Source organism: Mesocricetus auratus, unplaced genomic scaffold (genome assembly GCF_017639785.1).
Source record: "Mesocricetus auratus isolate SY011 unplaced genomic scaffold, BCM_Maur_2.0 Super-Scaffold_100009, whole genome shotgun sequence".
Classification (NCBI taxonomy): domain Eukaryota; kingdom Metazoa; phylum Chordata; class Mammalia; order Rodentia; family Cricetidae; genus Mesocricetus; species Mesocricetus auratus.
Genome location: NW_024429193.1, coordinates 79,509,003 through 79,526,237, shown reverse-complemented (window position 1 = coordinate 79,526,237; position 17,235 = coordinate 79,509,003). Strand labels below are relative to the sequence as shown.

The 17,235-nt window shown below is 38.0% G+C and overlaps 1 protein-coding gene across 6 annotated transcripts in view; it reads right to left on the bottom strand.

The window, feature by feature from the left end:
- Positions 1-17,235, bottom strand: part of Zbbx (zinc finger B-box domain containing) — a 107,238-nt gene that overhangs the window by 65,252 nt on the left and 24,751 nt on the right. For all 6 annotated transcript variants that reach the window (XM_040752641.1, XM_021230664.2, XM_040752644.1 and 3 more), the window contains one exon: positions 16,211-16,306. In XM_040752641.1, the coding sequence (XP_040608575.1) occupies positions 16,211-16,306 (96 nt within the window). The remainder of the gene's footprint in view (positions 1-16,210; positions 16,307-17,235) is intronic.

Here is a 17,235-nt window from a genome sequence, read left to right as displayed (position 1 = left end):
AGATAATCAAAATGATCAAGAGTCTGGTAATCCACCACACAACATGTAAATAATGCCAAATGAATCTAATGCAGATTCGATACATAATACTCTCTTAAAATAACAGTACATATTAAATGAAACACATCTCATCAACTTAAAATAATTTTTTAGCAAAAGAAAATATGGCATGTCAATGTTATTCTCAAAATATAATGTATTACTAAGAATGAAAGCAGCCAGTCTCAGGAAAACAAAAAGCATGATTTGTGTCCAAATAATTGTACCTTTCAATTTTTATTGCATCAAGAATTTCTTCTGAAGGAGCAATCATTAAAGTGAGCCAGGATAACCAAAAGAAAGCAATGCAGGAAATTCACACCTGCAATCTTGCTACCTATTTACAGTCTTGATGCCATATAATTATGCACTATATCAATTATCTTAGCAAGTACTTAGTGTTGTTTTCAGATAATATTACATGTATAATGAATGCATTCAGCTGAGTTAGCTGCTTTCAGTAATTACTCATATTTGAGCTACATGAAGAACAAATGATTTCATATTCAATTATTTGAATAACAGATTTTTCAGACGAAGCAGAATAAATTCACCAGCAAAGAATGATCAAGAAATCTGTCATATTTGGGTTTTAAATATAGTATTAAACTTGCATCACCACTGAAATTTTTTTCTGTAAAAAGCAGTGAGCATAAACTAATTCATCCAAAGAAACTGCAAAGTTTGTCAAACCTCATGAAAAATCAGGAGACAATGTACTTAGCAATTGCTAATTATAAAGGATCCTGGAATAGTCAGTACTATGCCATCAAATAAAAGTTAGATATTTGGTTAGGTATTGAAGATTTCCCAAATAATAGTTTATTATCCAAAATTTCAAACAAGGAAAGAGTATATATTGTTAAATATGTAATAAATCAAAATCTGAAACTTCCATTCACTATTTTATAAAAGTCGTCCAAAATGTGTTGCTATATTCTTGTAGAAACAAGCCTCAGTATACAATGCTCTATTGTTACTACAGACACTTTTATGAACATTAGAACAATAGAACTTACTATTGTTTTAAAATATTTTTAACTACGCTTTTGTGTGTTTGGGGGGTTTTATCTGTGTATGTGTCTGTACAACATGTTTGCCTGTTGCCATCAGAGGCCAGAAGAAGGTGTCATATTGCATAGAACTGAAGTTACAATTAGTTATGAGCTGTCTTATGGGTATTGAGAATTAAATCTGGGTCATCTGATAGTATTGCCAATATCCTTAATGGCTGAGTTATCTATCCAGTGTCAAGAATCATTCATCTATGAACTCAATTGAACTCCACCTCTGATTTCCTTCTCTGTCTACTCATTAGCAATTATTATTGTATTCTAACTATATGTGTATTTTAGTTGTCACATATTAATAGAGTTATGTAACATTTTACCTTCTGTGATGACTATTCTTAGTTGTTTGCTTGATTTTATCTGGAATAAACTACAATCCAAAAATGGAGGGCACACCTGTGAGAGATTTTCCACTTGGTTTGAAGTGAGTGAACCCACACCTAGTCTGGTCCTTTGAAGTATGAAGACACACACCTTTAATCCACCTCTTAAGGCACAGGTTTTTAATTACGTTTCTTTTGGGAGGTGCATACTTTTTATTCTCTTATACATACATCTCAAACACAATTTCCTCTCCCTCCACTCCTCCCTGGTCCTCCCCCTCTCCTCTGTCAAGCTCCACTCCTGTTTCCCTTCAGAGAAAAAGCAAGCCTCCCACAGATACTAATCAAATACGGCAAAGTGAGTTACAATAAGAGTAGATGCATACCTTCATATCAAGGATAAACATGGCAACCCAGTAGAAGAAGGATCTCAAAAGCAGTTAAAGGAGAAACAACTCTCCACTGCCACTGATGGGACTCCCACAAGAAAACCAAGCTGCAAAACTGTAACATACACAGAGATCCTAGCTCAGACCCATACAGTCTCCCTGATTGTCTCTCCAGTCTCTGTGAGCCCTGATTTAGTTGATTCAATTGGCAATGACCTTGTGGTCCCCCACCCATCTGACTCCTACAAATCTTCCCTCTCTTCCATGGAATTCCCTGGACTCCATCTAATGTCGAGCTATGGGTCTCTTCATCTGTTCCCATCAGTGGCAGGATAAAACCTCTCTGATGAAAACTGGGCTAGACTCTGGTCTGTCAGTACAGCGAAGTATCAGTAGGAATCATTTCATTGACCTGATTTGGTATGTTTATGTGAGATCTGTCATATTAGGTTCTAATCTTGGTGTCTGGGCTATCTGGCTTCTGGTCCCTGACCATCCTGACAGCATCAGATATGAACTTACTCTCATGGAATGGGCTGCAGGTTGAACAAGTCACTGGTAGGACCCTCCTGCAAGTTATGTGCCACATCTTCCAGAAAGGACAAATGGTAGGTCAAAGGTCTGTGGTTCTGTTGATGCCCCACCACTGGAAGCCTTGCCTGGTTATAGTAGATGGCTAGTTTCAGATTCCATATACCCCATCACTAGTAGTATTCACTAGGGTCACCCCAGTAGATTCCTGGGAATTTCCGTTGCACTAGGATCTTGACGTAGGAAGACAGATGCCTCTAATCCAAATTTTGAGGTGGTAAGACACACCTTATTCTGGCCCATACCTTCTGCTGGAAGTCTATATAAGAAAACAGAAGAAGGAAGCTATTGCTCTTTGCCTGCTTCTCCTCAGCTTGCTACTGCATCCACACCCTCACTGGAATTGGAACCTACTTCTTCTGGATTCCAGCATGCAAAAGACCAGCTGAGACACCTAGCCTTGTGAGACTGAGAAAATAACAGATACTTTGACTTTCCATTCACAGTTAGCCATTGTTGTACTAGTTGAACTGCAGTAGCCTGTAAGTCATTCCAGTAAATCACACATATATGGGAGTCTGATCCATTCCATAACTTCTATGAATCTGGAGAACCATGACTAATATATGTTCCATGAATTTATTCACTAACACGTTTTTCTTTAACTCCATTTAAATATCTTCTCCAATACACACAAATTAAGGGAATCAGACACTTTTACAAGTAATATATATGTTTATTGTCATAATTAAGGTGATGATAATTGTCACATAATTATGTCAAAATCCATCAAAATATATGCACTAAATACATGAAGACTTTGTATTACAATTATACCTCAAGAAAGCTATGAAAAATATTACTAAACAAAGATAGTTTTAAAGAATTCTTTGAATTCATAATTAATATTACTGTTTTGTAAGCTTTAAATATAAAAGGCATAAGGATAAGTTTGAAACTGTAGAAGCAATTAATATGCACAGATAAAGATTAACGCACATATCCCAGTCTATGAGCAGAAAAATATTTGTGCTGTCATTTAGCTGGCTTATATGATTTTATCTTAAGCCAGGTGTTAATGATGCATGTCTTTAATCTCAGACTTAAGATGCAGAGGCAGACAGGTCTCTATCAGTCTGAGGCTAGACTATCCTTAAAGAGTGAGTTCCAGGACAGCCAAGGCTGCACAGAGAAACCCTGTCCTGAAAAAAATTTTTTTTAAATCCTCTCAGCACAAGCATGAAGGAACATTCTCTTCTCCTTCTGAAATTTGTTTGTGACTTCTCTACATTATGCTTAACTGCAGGGCTCCTCTTATACCACACTGGTTGCTTCCTCACTCTTTTCATAGTAAACTCTCTAAGCCTCTAATGCTCTTGAGTGATAAGTGAAGTCTTCTCTACTTAATCTTCTTCCTATGTGTCCAGTTTCCAGAGCTTTTCTTAGAACAAAGATCAAAAGTCATCTCACATCTAATCTGAGTAGATGCGGGGTGCAGTGGTGTACAATTGTAGTTCCAACTCTAGGGGAGCAAACAGAAGGATCCCTGTGAGGTCATGAATTACCTAGTGTGGCCTGAGTAATGAATTTCATAACCAGTGAGAGACCCTGTCTCAAAAAAGTTGGATGCCTCTTGAGGACTGACAAGCAAGGCTGTCCAATGAACTCTACATGTGTGCTGTGCATGCAGACACCCACAGCAAAACACCAACACACAAATTACATACACACAGAGAAGGTCATCACAGACGTAACTTCACTGACCTATATGGTTTTGAGTTTTCCCATATTTCCATTTCCTTAAGAAATATATACAAAGGACAATTACCACACTTGGAAAAGAGTCATGGTCCTTTTGCGGCATGCAAGTGCAAGGCAAAACTACAATGGAGATATTGCTTATTAGGATCGTTCTCATGAGTGGGATCATGCTCACTAGGATGCTACAACTAAAAGATCAATGACAAGTTTGTCTACCCCATAGAAAAATCAGATCTTAAATCTGTGGCTGATAGGAATGAAATATGTTGTACCCACAGTGGCAAACACTCTGGACCCGTAGAAACAATTAGAAATGCAGACACATATGACCCAGTAATTCCAGTAGTAGGGATCTAATCAAGGGAAAAAAAGAAAGACCTATATAGGCAATACCTTGCATACAGTTGGACAATAAAGTGCGTATGTGTGAGTCTCGTAAACAGGGCATTGAGTCAGCAAAATTGCATGCTCAAGGCCAGACTTAGCTGTATAGAGGTACCCTGCCATCCCATGCCCACACACACATATACACAAAAGTAAAACAGAACCAACAAACAAAAAAAATTTAAAAAGCACTCAATAGATTTCATGACATTATTCTTAACAACCCCAAATGTGAAGGCAACACAGGTACCCCATCAATGATAAATGGATTAATAAAATCTGCTACAGCCATGTTACACAACACTGCTGCTTGACCATATAAACAAATAAAATACTGACACAACAACAATTAATGCTTAAAACATCACACAAGCAAGGTAAACTGACCCCTAATTATATACTGTTGCAGAAGAGGCCAATCTGTAAGAGACAGAAAGTAGATAGGGAATGAGTAGAAATATCATGAGAATGACTGTAGCAACAAAGAAACACTTTGGGCTGATACTCATATTCAACATTAATTAGACCGACAATTACACATATCAGCAAGAACATTAAAATTCACTGCGCCATATATCTTATATGAACACATCTAAGTATATGAATTATGACTTCTCTATGAAAAACAATCCTATCAGTTGTTCCCAGAAAAAAATTATTTTATTGGTCTTCAGTCTATTTTTGAATTCCTGAATGTATGATCAAACACTTAAGTGGAATATTGACCAAGCATTCTTCCTGAGATGGACTGCCGGACTTCCAACACTATGAATGAGCTTCTGTAGACAACAAGCCAGTCAGAAACAGGTATATTGGCTTGCCAGAGGGACAGTGTTAGCATTTGTTCTGGGAGGAGCCCTGGTAGGGGTCCAGACACAGTATATGAATAAGATGTCTGGCTTACAGTTCTTATTTTCCATGGAGTGAATCTGCACTCCAGGGGTGGTAAAACCCCACAGAGGATGTACCAGTTACAAAGCTCTCTGCAGACCCCACAGAGGATGTGCCAGTTACAAAGCTCTCTGCAGGCAGGGAGCTCTCATTTACCTGTCATCTGCAGTTTCTCCTGATAAAATACAGCTTGCCTGTGAGAGCTCCTATTTGCTGCAAATACACTTCATAGACACTGTTTTCTACTTTTCCAAGAAAGAACTACATAGTTAACCAAAGGCCAAATTTGACACATAAGAGGGAAAGTTTTATCATAAGTTATATTCTTTATCCAATTTTAGCTAATAAATTCTTTAGCTTTCATAACATGGAGAAACATAAAAGTTTGTCACATAAAATACAGGCTTACATTATTTGGGGAATTTAATCATATCATTGCAGATCCATTTACATTTTCATTCTCTTAAAAATTGAATTAGAAAGGCCAGATACAGGTACTGGGAATGCAGGCATGAAGAAATCTGATATATTTCTTATCGGAGAAGGAGTTTTATCAGAAGACATGAAGAGCGAGTGGCTAATAGTAATATGATTTTTAAAAGACCATTAACTGAGTTGGTAAAAGCAATAATTATATTAAAGGGCAATGAACTTAGTACTACAGTATAGGAATAAACATTATTCATATCTAAGAAATAGGAAAATATGGTGGTACTCAGTTGTTACATATATTTTAAGTGTTTTACTTTTCCCTGAATTACAGCATTAATATTCATAAGTAGTCAATTTATGTTATTTCCAGGATAATTTTGTAATTTGACTGTAAGATCAAGTGAACATGTGATGATTCCCTTTGAGGGGCAATTTCTCGTATCTACATCATTCTTCCTGAGTGATGACTTTAGAACAGTGATTCTCAACCTGTGGGTCATGACCCCTTTGTGGGGCACATATCAGATATCCTACATATCAGGTATTTATATCATGACTCATATCAGTAGCAAAATTACAGTTAGGAAGTAGAAATGAAATAATTTTATGGTTGGGGAGTCCCCACAGCAAGAGGACCTGTGTTAAAGGGTCGCAGCATTAGGAAAGTTAGGAACCGCTGCTTTAAGTGAAGACTCTGACCGACCTGAACTCTGTTCCATTTTGGGTCCAGATCGGAATGCATTACAATTTAGAAATTCATGCCTCAACCCTCGGAGAAATTTCTACCCTCCAAAGGATTCCAGGAAGCAGCAATAAGTTAATTTGTCTTAACATCCTTGGCACAATGGCAATTTTTACTCTGTCAGAAATACAGTTGCAGTTCCTATTTACACCTTCGCACTTCAATACCGACTTCTCGGTTTCTATGCGCTGACCTTTAACAATTCTGTCATTGCCTAAAACTCAGCCAGTAACAGGCTGAGTTTACTCTGCATTTCACATTGTCATGAACCAAGTTTTCCCCAAAAATAATTATGAAATTTGTCTTCCAGAGATTTAGTGTAGTGCTCGGGAAACACTAACTCTAGGCAAAGGAAGGAAGAAGAGCAGGGCAAGAAAAATGCTGATGTCAATGCCAGCTACAAAAAGCGACTTGCTCGGTATGACGTGATACGTGGCAGACTGGGAAAAGGACTAGGAATGGCAGTCTCTCCTCGCTCCAGGCCTCTGTGCTAATTCGCCTCCCACTTTCCTTTTAGGAAGAGCATTTGGGACAAGAAAAAGGGGGTGGTGTTTGTAACGGCCACCAGAGTTAAACAAGGAGGCTGTTTGAACATTTGTGGTTCGGGGGTGATGTGCCATGTTCTGCAGACCTCCTTTCAGTATTCACTGAAATGCAAACCCTATTTGTGAGATGTTGAGATGTGGTACCAAATGAGATCGTTACCTGATGATTATAACTAACCAAATGGTGCATCAATGGTTTATCTTGGAAGTCTGTTTCTGTTCCTGTTAACCATGTGATGGTCTATACAACCTCAAATCTCTGCAGTATCTTCCCTGCCGCAAGACCCCCTTTCTAAATGCGGGCCCTCAACTATGGGCCTTCCAGTCTCCAAAACTCTGATCTGAATTAATATTTATTCCCTATAAATTATCTCATCTGTCGTGTCTTGTGATATCAACAGAATACAAATAAACCAGGCTACCTCTTAGAAGTAATGTTAGAAGGGGTAGACACTATGGGAAGGAAAAATTGCTGGAGAGGGTCGCAGTGATGCCCTTATCTGCAGCAGTGTTCCAGCAGTCAGGGAACAGACCACCTATGCTGTAAATAAGAAAATCTGTGGACACGCACAGCACACTCATAATATGCAGTGGATGGCAAATGGCCATGGTAAGACCACTCAAGTAATTATGATATTTGCCAAAATGACTAATCATGATATCAAAATATATAATTTAAACAATCATGGAATGGTAACAATATGAACCAAAAATCTGATAATGGACATTGTCAACTTAAATATATAACCAAAAATATAGTGAAGTTAACGAGCATAAGTGGTATTCTGGTACTGAGATTCATGTACTCAGCAGTTATTTCCCCATAAGTTCATTCACACAAGCATATATTACTAATTACACCCATGCTTATGAAACACACCTTCCCTTGGAGAGAGAAGGCCTCATACAAGACAATTTGAAACTATGCCTGGATAGACTCTTCTTTCATTTGCAACCTCGCCGCTTCTGAGGTTTCAACTCTGTAGTTAAGAGAATCTCCATTCCAATTAAAAGAAGATACCTACTATAATCTATCTATTAATGATTTGCTTAATCCACCCTCCCCTGTGCATGGCTTACTTCACAGCAGAATGCCTTCTGTGTGTTTTTGCAGCCTTCTATTCTCTCTGATTAGTGTTCTCCTGTGTCTGAGGATATTTTGTTAAGAAAAAATATGAGTGCTTGATATATTAAGACCATATTTCTCATCTAGAAAAAAAAAACCTTCAAGTCTTGGTATTGACAATTTTTCTCATTAAAGAAATAGAACTTTTATGGTTTCCAATTGCTCCTCTGCCTTTACACTTTATTCTACACAAGACTAACAGGGCTTGAAAGAGGAATGGAAACCCCAAATGTTTCAACCATTGTCAAGCATAAATCAATTATAAATCAAATGGAGTGCCTTTTAAAATTGTGTTAGCATGAAAATGGCAATAACCAGCTTGATTTCTATATTGTAGGGATTTTCTTAAGTAAAACTAGATAATGTCTTTTAAAATGTATGTAATGACCGAATCATAAGACTCATTAGTCTATAGACCAAGGATTTACATGGATTAAAGGTATCAAATTTAGTGACATACTATAAAAACTACAAAAAATTATCACATAATAAATAATATAAAATAAGGTAAATAGCCATTAGCCTGGAATGTGTTCTTCTTAGATAACAATGTTATTTCTATAATGCTACTTAATTCTTTCTCATCAACTGTCTACTCCAGTTCTCAGATTAGATATAAATTCAGTGGTCAATGAAATCTCATGAAAGGGTTCATTATAAAAATAGATGAATACCAAAAATAAAACAATATTTCTGATTAATAAGGTCTACAAAGGAAAAAATATTCAAATTACTTACCAATTGCGAGTCAAGGCCCAGAAAAAAGAAGGGGGGAGTATGAATGCAGAGGAAACAACAGGGGAGAAGACACAGGGAGAGAGAAAGAAAGAAGGAAGGAGGGAAGGATGGATGGAGGGAAGGAGGGAGGACAGGAGAGAGAGGGAGGAGGGTCAGAAAGGGAGAGGGAGGGAGGGAGGGAGGAAGGGAGGGAGGGAGGGAGGCAGGAAGGAAGGCATGCAGAAGGTAAGCCAGCCAGAAGGCTTCTCAGGACTCATCTCATGCCATAATCAATAACAATAGACTTAAGAGTAATAGGAATGATAAGCCATGAACTCAGAAAAGGATGTGATCTCAGTAGTCATTTGTCAGTACTTCTATATACATCAAAACCCTCCAAGAAGTTGGGGTTGTGTCTCACACTCCTTGATTTGTATACAACATAAAATTTATCAGTGCTAACTTTAGAAACAAATGTGTCACCTTCAAATTTCAAATTCCCAAAGAGTTTAAATATCATTTTACTATTTGTGGCTTGACAACCTTTCCTTCTCTACAATCAAATCTAGAGAGTGCAATGCCAGCAGTATTTCAAGTGTTTTTGAATCACAAAAAAAGAAAAGGAAAAGAAAAAACATGGTGGATGAAGTGATTGATATATTTATTGGATTGATTTGAACAGTATTTCTCAAGTCACAAGTACACAGAGACATCAAATGAGCTTGAATATATGCTACTGGTGTCTATAAATTATGTATTAATAAAATGAGAAAAATAGCCTGCATATTGCTACAAATACTATCCACAAAGGCAATATAGAGCCCACAGGAAATTTACATTTCAAAATAAGTATATTCTAGTTAAAAAATGTATAATACCTTATATGTGCATAGTAAATGCTTCATTGATGAATTCTACATTTAGAATTTCATACGATTCTAATCTAAAAAGATCAAATGATGGAATCCATTTCAGTTATTTTTATAGCTTAATATGAAATAGAAAGAGACTCAATGTCCAGAAATTACCCTCGAGTTTGAGTTGGTTTTGGCAAGTATGATTTGACCTACATTATATTCACATATCCACAGAAAGTTATATCAAAGCCTTATGGAGGATGTGGGAGGGGGAGGGAACAGAGGAGAAGTGAGAAGAGAAGACAAAGGAAAAGAAAAGTCAGTTTGGATACACCAAGAACCTCAGATACTGTTAAAGAGAGAAGCTGTGATTCACTCTCCCTTTTTTCTCCATTCTAAAGTAATGGAATGTTTCAAGTCACTGAGTGGTGATTAACAACAAACAAGAAATGCCCCCTGGGACCACCCCCCCTGCCCACGCCCAACCCTCAATCTTTCTGGGCCTGCTCCTGGCATCCAGAAGACCCACCCACACAGGAAAGGCATCAGTCCTTCCAGACTCCAACCTCCAGCTGCAGGTGAGCTTGGATCCACCTGGGGCCATGCCCATCCCCACCAATCACCCATCAGCTCAATCTTCTGGGGGCCCACTCCTGATACCCAGAGGACCTGCCCACACAGGAAAGACATCAGTCCTTCCAGACCCCACCCATTGGCATCCCCATGTTCAGTCCCCACCCACCAGTGTCCCCGGGTTCAGATTCAGGAAAGAAGGAGATCAGTGGAGACAGAAAGACCCCACCAGCAGCCACTGGAAGAAGAGATGGGAAGAAGACAGAAGAAGAGCTCACACAGCAATAGAAGGGCCAACATGACTCCACCAGAATCTAGAGACCCAACACCAGCAAGGCCTGAAAAGCACTACATAGATGAAGCAGAAGAGACAGACCTTAAAAATTATTTTATGAAGATGATAGAGACCCTCAAAGAGGAAATGAGGAAAACTCTTAAGGAAATAGAAGAAAAAACAAACAAAATATCCATGAACTGGAGGAAAAGGTGAACCAAAAAATTCAAGAAATAAACTAATCTCTCAAAGACTCTAAATGGTACCAAGAGAAAACAACCAAAAAATGAAGGAAACAACTCACACAGTTGAAGGATTGAACTCTGAAATAGAAACAATAAAGAAAACACAGAACATGGGGATGCTGGAAATAGAAAAGCTGGGTAAACAATCAGGAACTACAGATGAAAATATCAGCAGTAGAATACAAAAGATAGAAGAGAGAATCTCAGGTGTTGAAGAGTCATTAAAGGATATACAGTCGTCAACCAAAGAATTGACAAAATCAGAAATGAAAAGGGGGACATAATAACAGACACAGAGGAAATCCAGACAATCATCAGGGCATACTTTGGAAATCTGTACTCCACAAAATTCAAAACTTTAAAGGAAATGGACAATTTCCTAGAAATATATCACTTGCCAAAACTAAATCAAGAACAGATAAACAATCTAAACAGACCTATAACCCTTAATGAAATAGAAGCAGTCATCAAAAGTCTCCCAAACAAAAAAAGCCCAGGCCCAGATGGCTTCAGTGCAGAATTCTACGAGAAATTCAAATAAGAGCTAATTCCAATACTCCTCAAAGTATTCCACACAGTAGAAGGAGAAGGCTCACTGCCAAACTCTTTTTACGAGGCTACAATTACCTTGGTACCTAAGCCACACAAAGACACAAGAAAGAGAACTATAGACCAATTTTCCCCATGACCATGGATGCAAAAATACTCAATAAAACACTAGCAAACCGGATTCAAGAACACATCAGAAAAATCATCCACCATGATCAAGTAGGCGTCATCCCAGGAATGCAGGGATGGTACAACATTAGAAAATCTATCAATGTAATCCACCATATAAACAAACTGTGAAAGAAAAACCACATGATCATCTCACTAGATGCTGAAAAAGCCTTTGACAAAATCCAGCACCCCTTCATGATAAAGGTCCTAGAGAGATCAGGGATAACAGGAACATACCTGAACATAATAAAAGCAATATACAGTAAACCAACAGCTAACATCAAACTAAATGGAGAGAAAACGCAATTCCTCTAAAATCAGGAACAAGACAAGGCTGTCCACTCTCTCCATATCTCTTCAAAATTGTACTTGAAGTTCTAGCTAGAGCAATAAGACAACAAAAGGAGATCAAGGGGATACAAATAGGAAAAGAAGAAGTCAAGTTTTCACTATTTGCAGATGATATGATAGTTTACATAAGTTTCCTGAAAAATTCCACAAGGGAACTCCTAGAGCTAATAAACACCTTCAGCGAAGTGGCAGGATACAAGGTTAATTCAAAAAATCAATGGTCCTATTATATACATATGATGAAGTGGCTGAGAAAGAAATAAGAGAAACATCACCCTTTATAATAGCCATAAACAGCATCAAATATCTGTGAATAATGTTAACCAAAGAAGTGAAAGACCTGTATATCAAGAACTTTGAGTCTTTAAAGAAAGAAATCAAAGAGGATACAAGAAAATGGAAAGATCTCCCATGCTCTTGGATTGGTAGGGTCAACATGATAAAAATGGCAATCTTGCCAAAAGCAGTCTACAGATTCAATGGAATCCCTATCAAAATTCTGGCACAATTCTTCACAGACCTTGAAAGAACAATTATCAACTTTATATAGAAAAACAAATGGCCCAGGATAGCCAAAACAACCCTACACAATAAAAGAACTTCAGGAGGCATCACCCTATCTGACTTCAAGCTCTATTACAGACCTATAATCCTGAAAACAGCTTGGTATTGGCACAAAAATACGCAGGTAGACCAATGGAACCGAATTGAAAATCCTGATTTTAAGCCACACACCTATGAACACTTGATTTTTGACAAAGAAGCTAAAATTATACAATGGAAAAAAGAAAGCATCTTCAACAAATGTTGCTGGCATAACTGAATATTGGCATGCAGAAGACTGCAGATAGATCCATGTCTATTGCCTTGCTCAAAACTTGTGTCCAAATGGATCAAAGACCTCAACATAAATCCAACCACACTGAAACTCTTAGAAAATAAAGTGGGAGATATTCTTCAACGAATCGGTATAGGAGACCGCTTCCTGAACATAACACCAGTATCACAGACACTGAGATCAACAATTAACAAATGGGACCTCCTAAAACTAAGAAGTTTCTGTAAGGCAAAGGACACAGTCAACAAGACAAAAAGGCAGTTTACAGAATGGGAAAATATATTCACTAACCCCACATCTGACAGAGGGCTGATCTCCAAAATTTACAAAGAACTCAAGAAGCAAGTCTCCAAAACACCAAAGGATCCAATTAAAAAATGGGCTATAGAACTAATTAGAGAATTATCAATAGCGGTGTCTAAAATGGCTGAGAGACACTTGAGAAAGTGCTCAACATCCTTAGCCATCTGGGAAATTCAAATAAAAAACAAACTCTGAGATACCATCTTACTCCTGTCAGAATAGCTAAAATCAAAAACACCAAAAACAATTTATGCTGGAGAGGATGTAGAGAGAGTGGGACACTCCACTCCTCCACTGCTGGTTGGAGTGCCAACTCGTACACCCACTTTAGAAATCAGTATGGAGATTCCTCAGGAAAATGGGAATCGATCTTCCACAAGACCCAGCAATTTCACTCTTAGGCATATATCCAAAAGATGTGAATTCATACAACAAGGACATCTGTTCCACTATGTTCATAGAAGCATTATTGGTAATATCCAGAATCTGGAAGCAACTTAGATGCCCCTCAACTGAAGAATTGACAGAGAAAATGTAGTACATTTATACAATGGAGTACTACTCGTTAGAAAAAAACAATGGAATCTTGAAATTTGCTGTCAAATGGATGGCACTAAAAGAAACCATCCCAAGTGAGGTAACCTAGTCACAAAAAGACAAACATGGTATGTACTCACACATATATGGATTTTAGACATGGATCAGGATAGTGTCAGTCTGCACTTTCACTGATAGAGAGTCTGGGAAACAGGAAAGAACCTAAGAGAGATATGCATGGTACCCCAGAGAAGAGGAATGAGGCAAGATCTCTTGAGCAGGTTGGGAACACGGCGAGAGGTCAGGGGAGGACTGGGAGCTGGGAAGAAGAGAGAGGGGAAGAGGAAGAGAGAGTAGCTCATGGGGGAACAGGAAGGTTGAGTGGGGCATAGAATAGCTGCAGAACAGGATGAGAAATACCATAATAGTAGGAGTCATAGGTTAGAAGAGAGATCTGGCACCAATGAGACCTCTAGTGATCTAAAGGGATGATACCAACTGGCAAGCTAAGCAATAGTGGAGAGACCACCTTAAATGCCCATTCCTGATAATGAATTTGACGTCTACAGTATATACCATCTAGAACCTTCATCCAGTGACTGAGGGAAGCAGAGGCAAACACCCATAGTTAAACACTGAACTGAACCCATGGAACGTAGTGACAGAGAGAGAGGAGCAATGAGCAAATTGGCAAAGAATGGGCTGGCAAAACCAGCAGAGACAGCTGATCTGAACAGGGGAGAGCTCTTGGCCCCCGACTGACAGCTGGGAGGCCAGCATGGACTGACCCAGAACTCCTGAATGTGAGAGTCAGTGAGGGAGGCCTGGGCAACCTATGGGGCCCTGGGCAGTGGATCAGTGTTTATTCCTGGCATACAAACTAACTTCGTGTGTCCATAACACAAAGAGGGATGCTCTCTCAGCCTGGACTCTTATGGGAGTGCCTGGACCCTGCCCTGAGTGAAATGACACACTCTGGATATCCCCTATGTGGAAGGAAGTGAGGATATAGTGGGAGGATGGGGGGATGGGGGAGTGCGGGAGGAGGGGAGGGAGAGGGAACTGGGATTGACAAGTGAAGCAAGCTATTTAAAATTAAAATGATAAAAAAGTTAAAAAAAGATAAAAATTAAAAAAAAACAAAGAATGAATAAACCATTCATTAGGAACTTTCCAGTAGGAACTTACAGTGAGATCATTGTACATTTACCGTCTATAGTAGTTATATCTTACCAATTAGACTCCATTTTATAAAATTTTGTTTATAGTGGCATTCAATTAAATTACTCTAAGAAAAAAAGGAGTGGCTTTTTTCCCCATGGTCCGTCTGTCTTTTCTCTTTGGAAGCTCTAAAAACTGGGTGGCAAATCAAAAGTAATGGTCTGGGAATGTAGAGATAGCTCTTTGAATAGCATGCTTGCCTTGGAAGCCACAGAACTAAGTTCAGTCTCCAGCGTGCACATAAAAAGCCAGGCATAATGAAATGCATTTCTAAAGTGGGTACTGGAGAGGTGGAGAAAAAAAAGATCACTAGGACTCTTAGGCCAGAAAATATAGGCTAACCAATGCACTTGGGTTCCCGGGAGAAACAAAGACACAGAAATGATGTTGAAGATATGAGGCAGGTCTATTAGATGCTTTGTATTCCTCATCATTATGGATCAGCATCTTTAGCAGTTAAGTCTATTTATGTTGAGAGGACATGTAAAGATTTGCATCTCACAAAGATGTCTTCAAACACAAATTTGATCATGTCTTTTACATTCTCTTTGACTTTTGAAGTCTTTAACTGTTACATTGGGCCTTTGTTTCTAATTTTATTTCTGCGTTCTTACCAGCAAGATGTTAGCAGCATTAATCTGTGTAATGTCACTGACTAGCATTGACCTAGCTTCCTTGAATGTGCTCCAGAAATTACCCTTGAATAAATTGCTATAAAAAGATTTAAATTTATGACATATGAGTGCAACATTAAATGTAACTAGTGGGATGCCAAATCCTATTCTAACCATATTTATTCTTTAAGTATAAAAGTTTTAAAGGCACTTATCAGGGCTAAAGCTGGGGCATCTTACAAACCAATCAACAGATTTAATAGAACAAAAAAAAGGTCATAGCATGTGGAAAGAAAAGGATGGCCCATGAGATTTGGTTATCTAAGTGATAATGTGTGAAGATGAATAAATGTTTACATAGCACCCAAGAAAACAAATCTCTTTACACAAACTAGCTAGAAATGGTACTTAATAAACCAATTAATTTAAATTTTTCACAGATGAAAATATTATCTAATCTTAATATTGTGAGGTCACAGAGAGCTGCCTAATCTGAATACTGGAATCAAGCTAAGTGTTTGAGAGACTATATTTTAAAAAATTTAATTACAAAATACAGTCTGCATTAAAGTTCAGTGAAATAATTTTAAAAAGACATGTCAAGACCGACTGCATATAACCAGATTTTAGAAATTAACGGAAAATTTCCTGAAATTCAGATAATAAGATATGTTTAAATGCATGTATGTTGTAACATTTTAGGAATAAACTCTTGAAAGAGTCCTACCTGTAAAAGAGTTGTTCTGTGGAACTTCAGTGCCCCCTTCTGGTGCATTTTAGCAAAGCACCCTGAGCAATAATCTTCACCACATTCCAGGCATACCTTTAAAGATACACACATGTATATATGACAGAGCACAAAGACAACTCCACTTTCAGAAAAGAATTCGCATGAAGATTTTCTGATGTCCTTGTGTTTATTCCTCCAATTACACAGATGTCATTGGAATGGAAAGGTGCCAAAATGCTAACATTTAACAGTGAGGAAATACTTCTCTCAGAACAACTAAGTGTAATCGTTGTGGTAGTGTTGGATATACATATTATATGTATATATACATGCTCTGTTTCATAATAACCATAAAACAATTAATATCACCTAGTCAAACTCCTTGACCTGGTGGAAATAAAGCATTACAAATTAAAACTCACATTTTATAACATGGTTTAACTTTATGCACATTAACACTAATTGAAAACAATATATAATGTCGCTTCCAAAATGTCCCACATAGTTTAATGAATGTATTCTTTGCTCCGTGATTCTTAAAATAGAGTTTAGAAAATGTTGTCAGAAATGTGTGCAAAGGAAAGCAAAAGTAATAGAGCTGCTTCTGGCCACTCAGATGGTCCCGGTTTATCTTCAAGCTTCCAGGTAGTACAGAACTGCAGTGACCGACCTGTGCAAACTCGGGGTATGCAATGTACGTGTACCCGTGATGGTGTTAGGCACCACTGCAAGTAAAGAGAAGAGGATTGGAGACGTTGCTAAGATTGAAGTTGTCATTATGCAGCTGTAACATCACTTGAACACCTTCCCAGTACGGTGTGCTGTAGTGTAAATTCAGACCCTTCACTTTGACCCAGGATGAGAACAATAACTGGAAACATGAAGAAGGAAATAATGGAAGAACAGAGAGTGTGTCAGAAGGTCTAGGTCAAGCAATAATTAATACTGCTTTCAATGGTCAATGGTTAAGTGAACATCGATGTTTATCATGGTTGGAGACTTGAGTTTTGAGTCATACAATG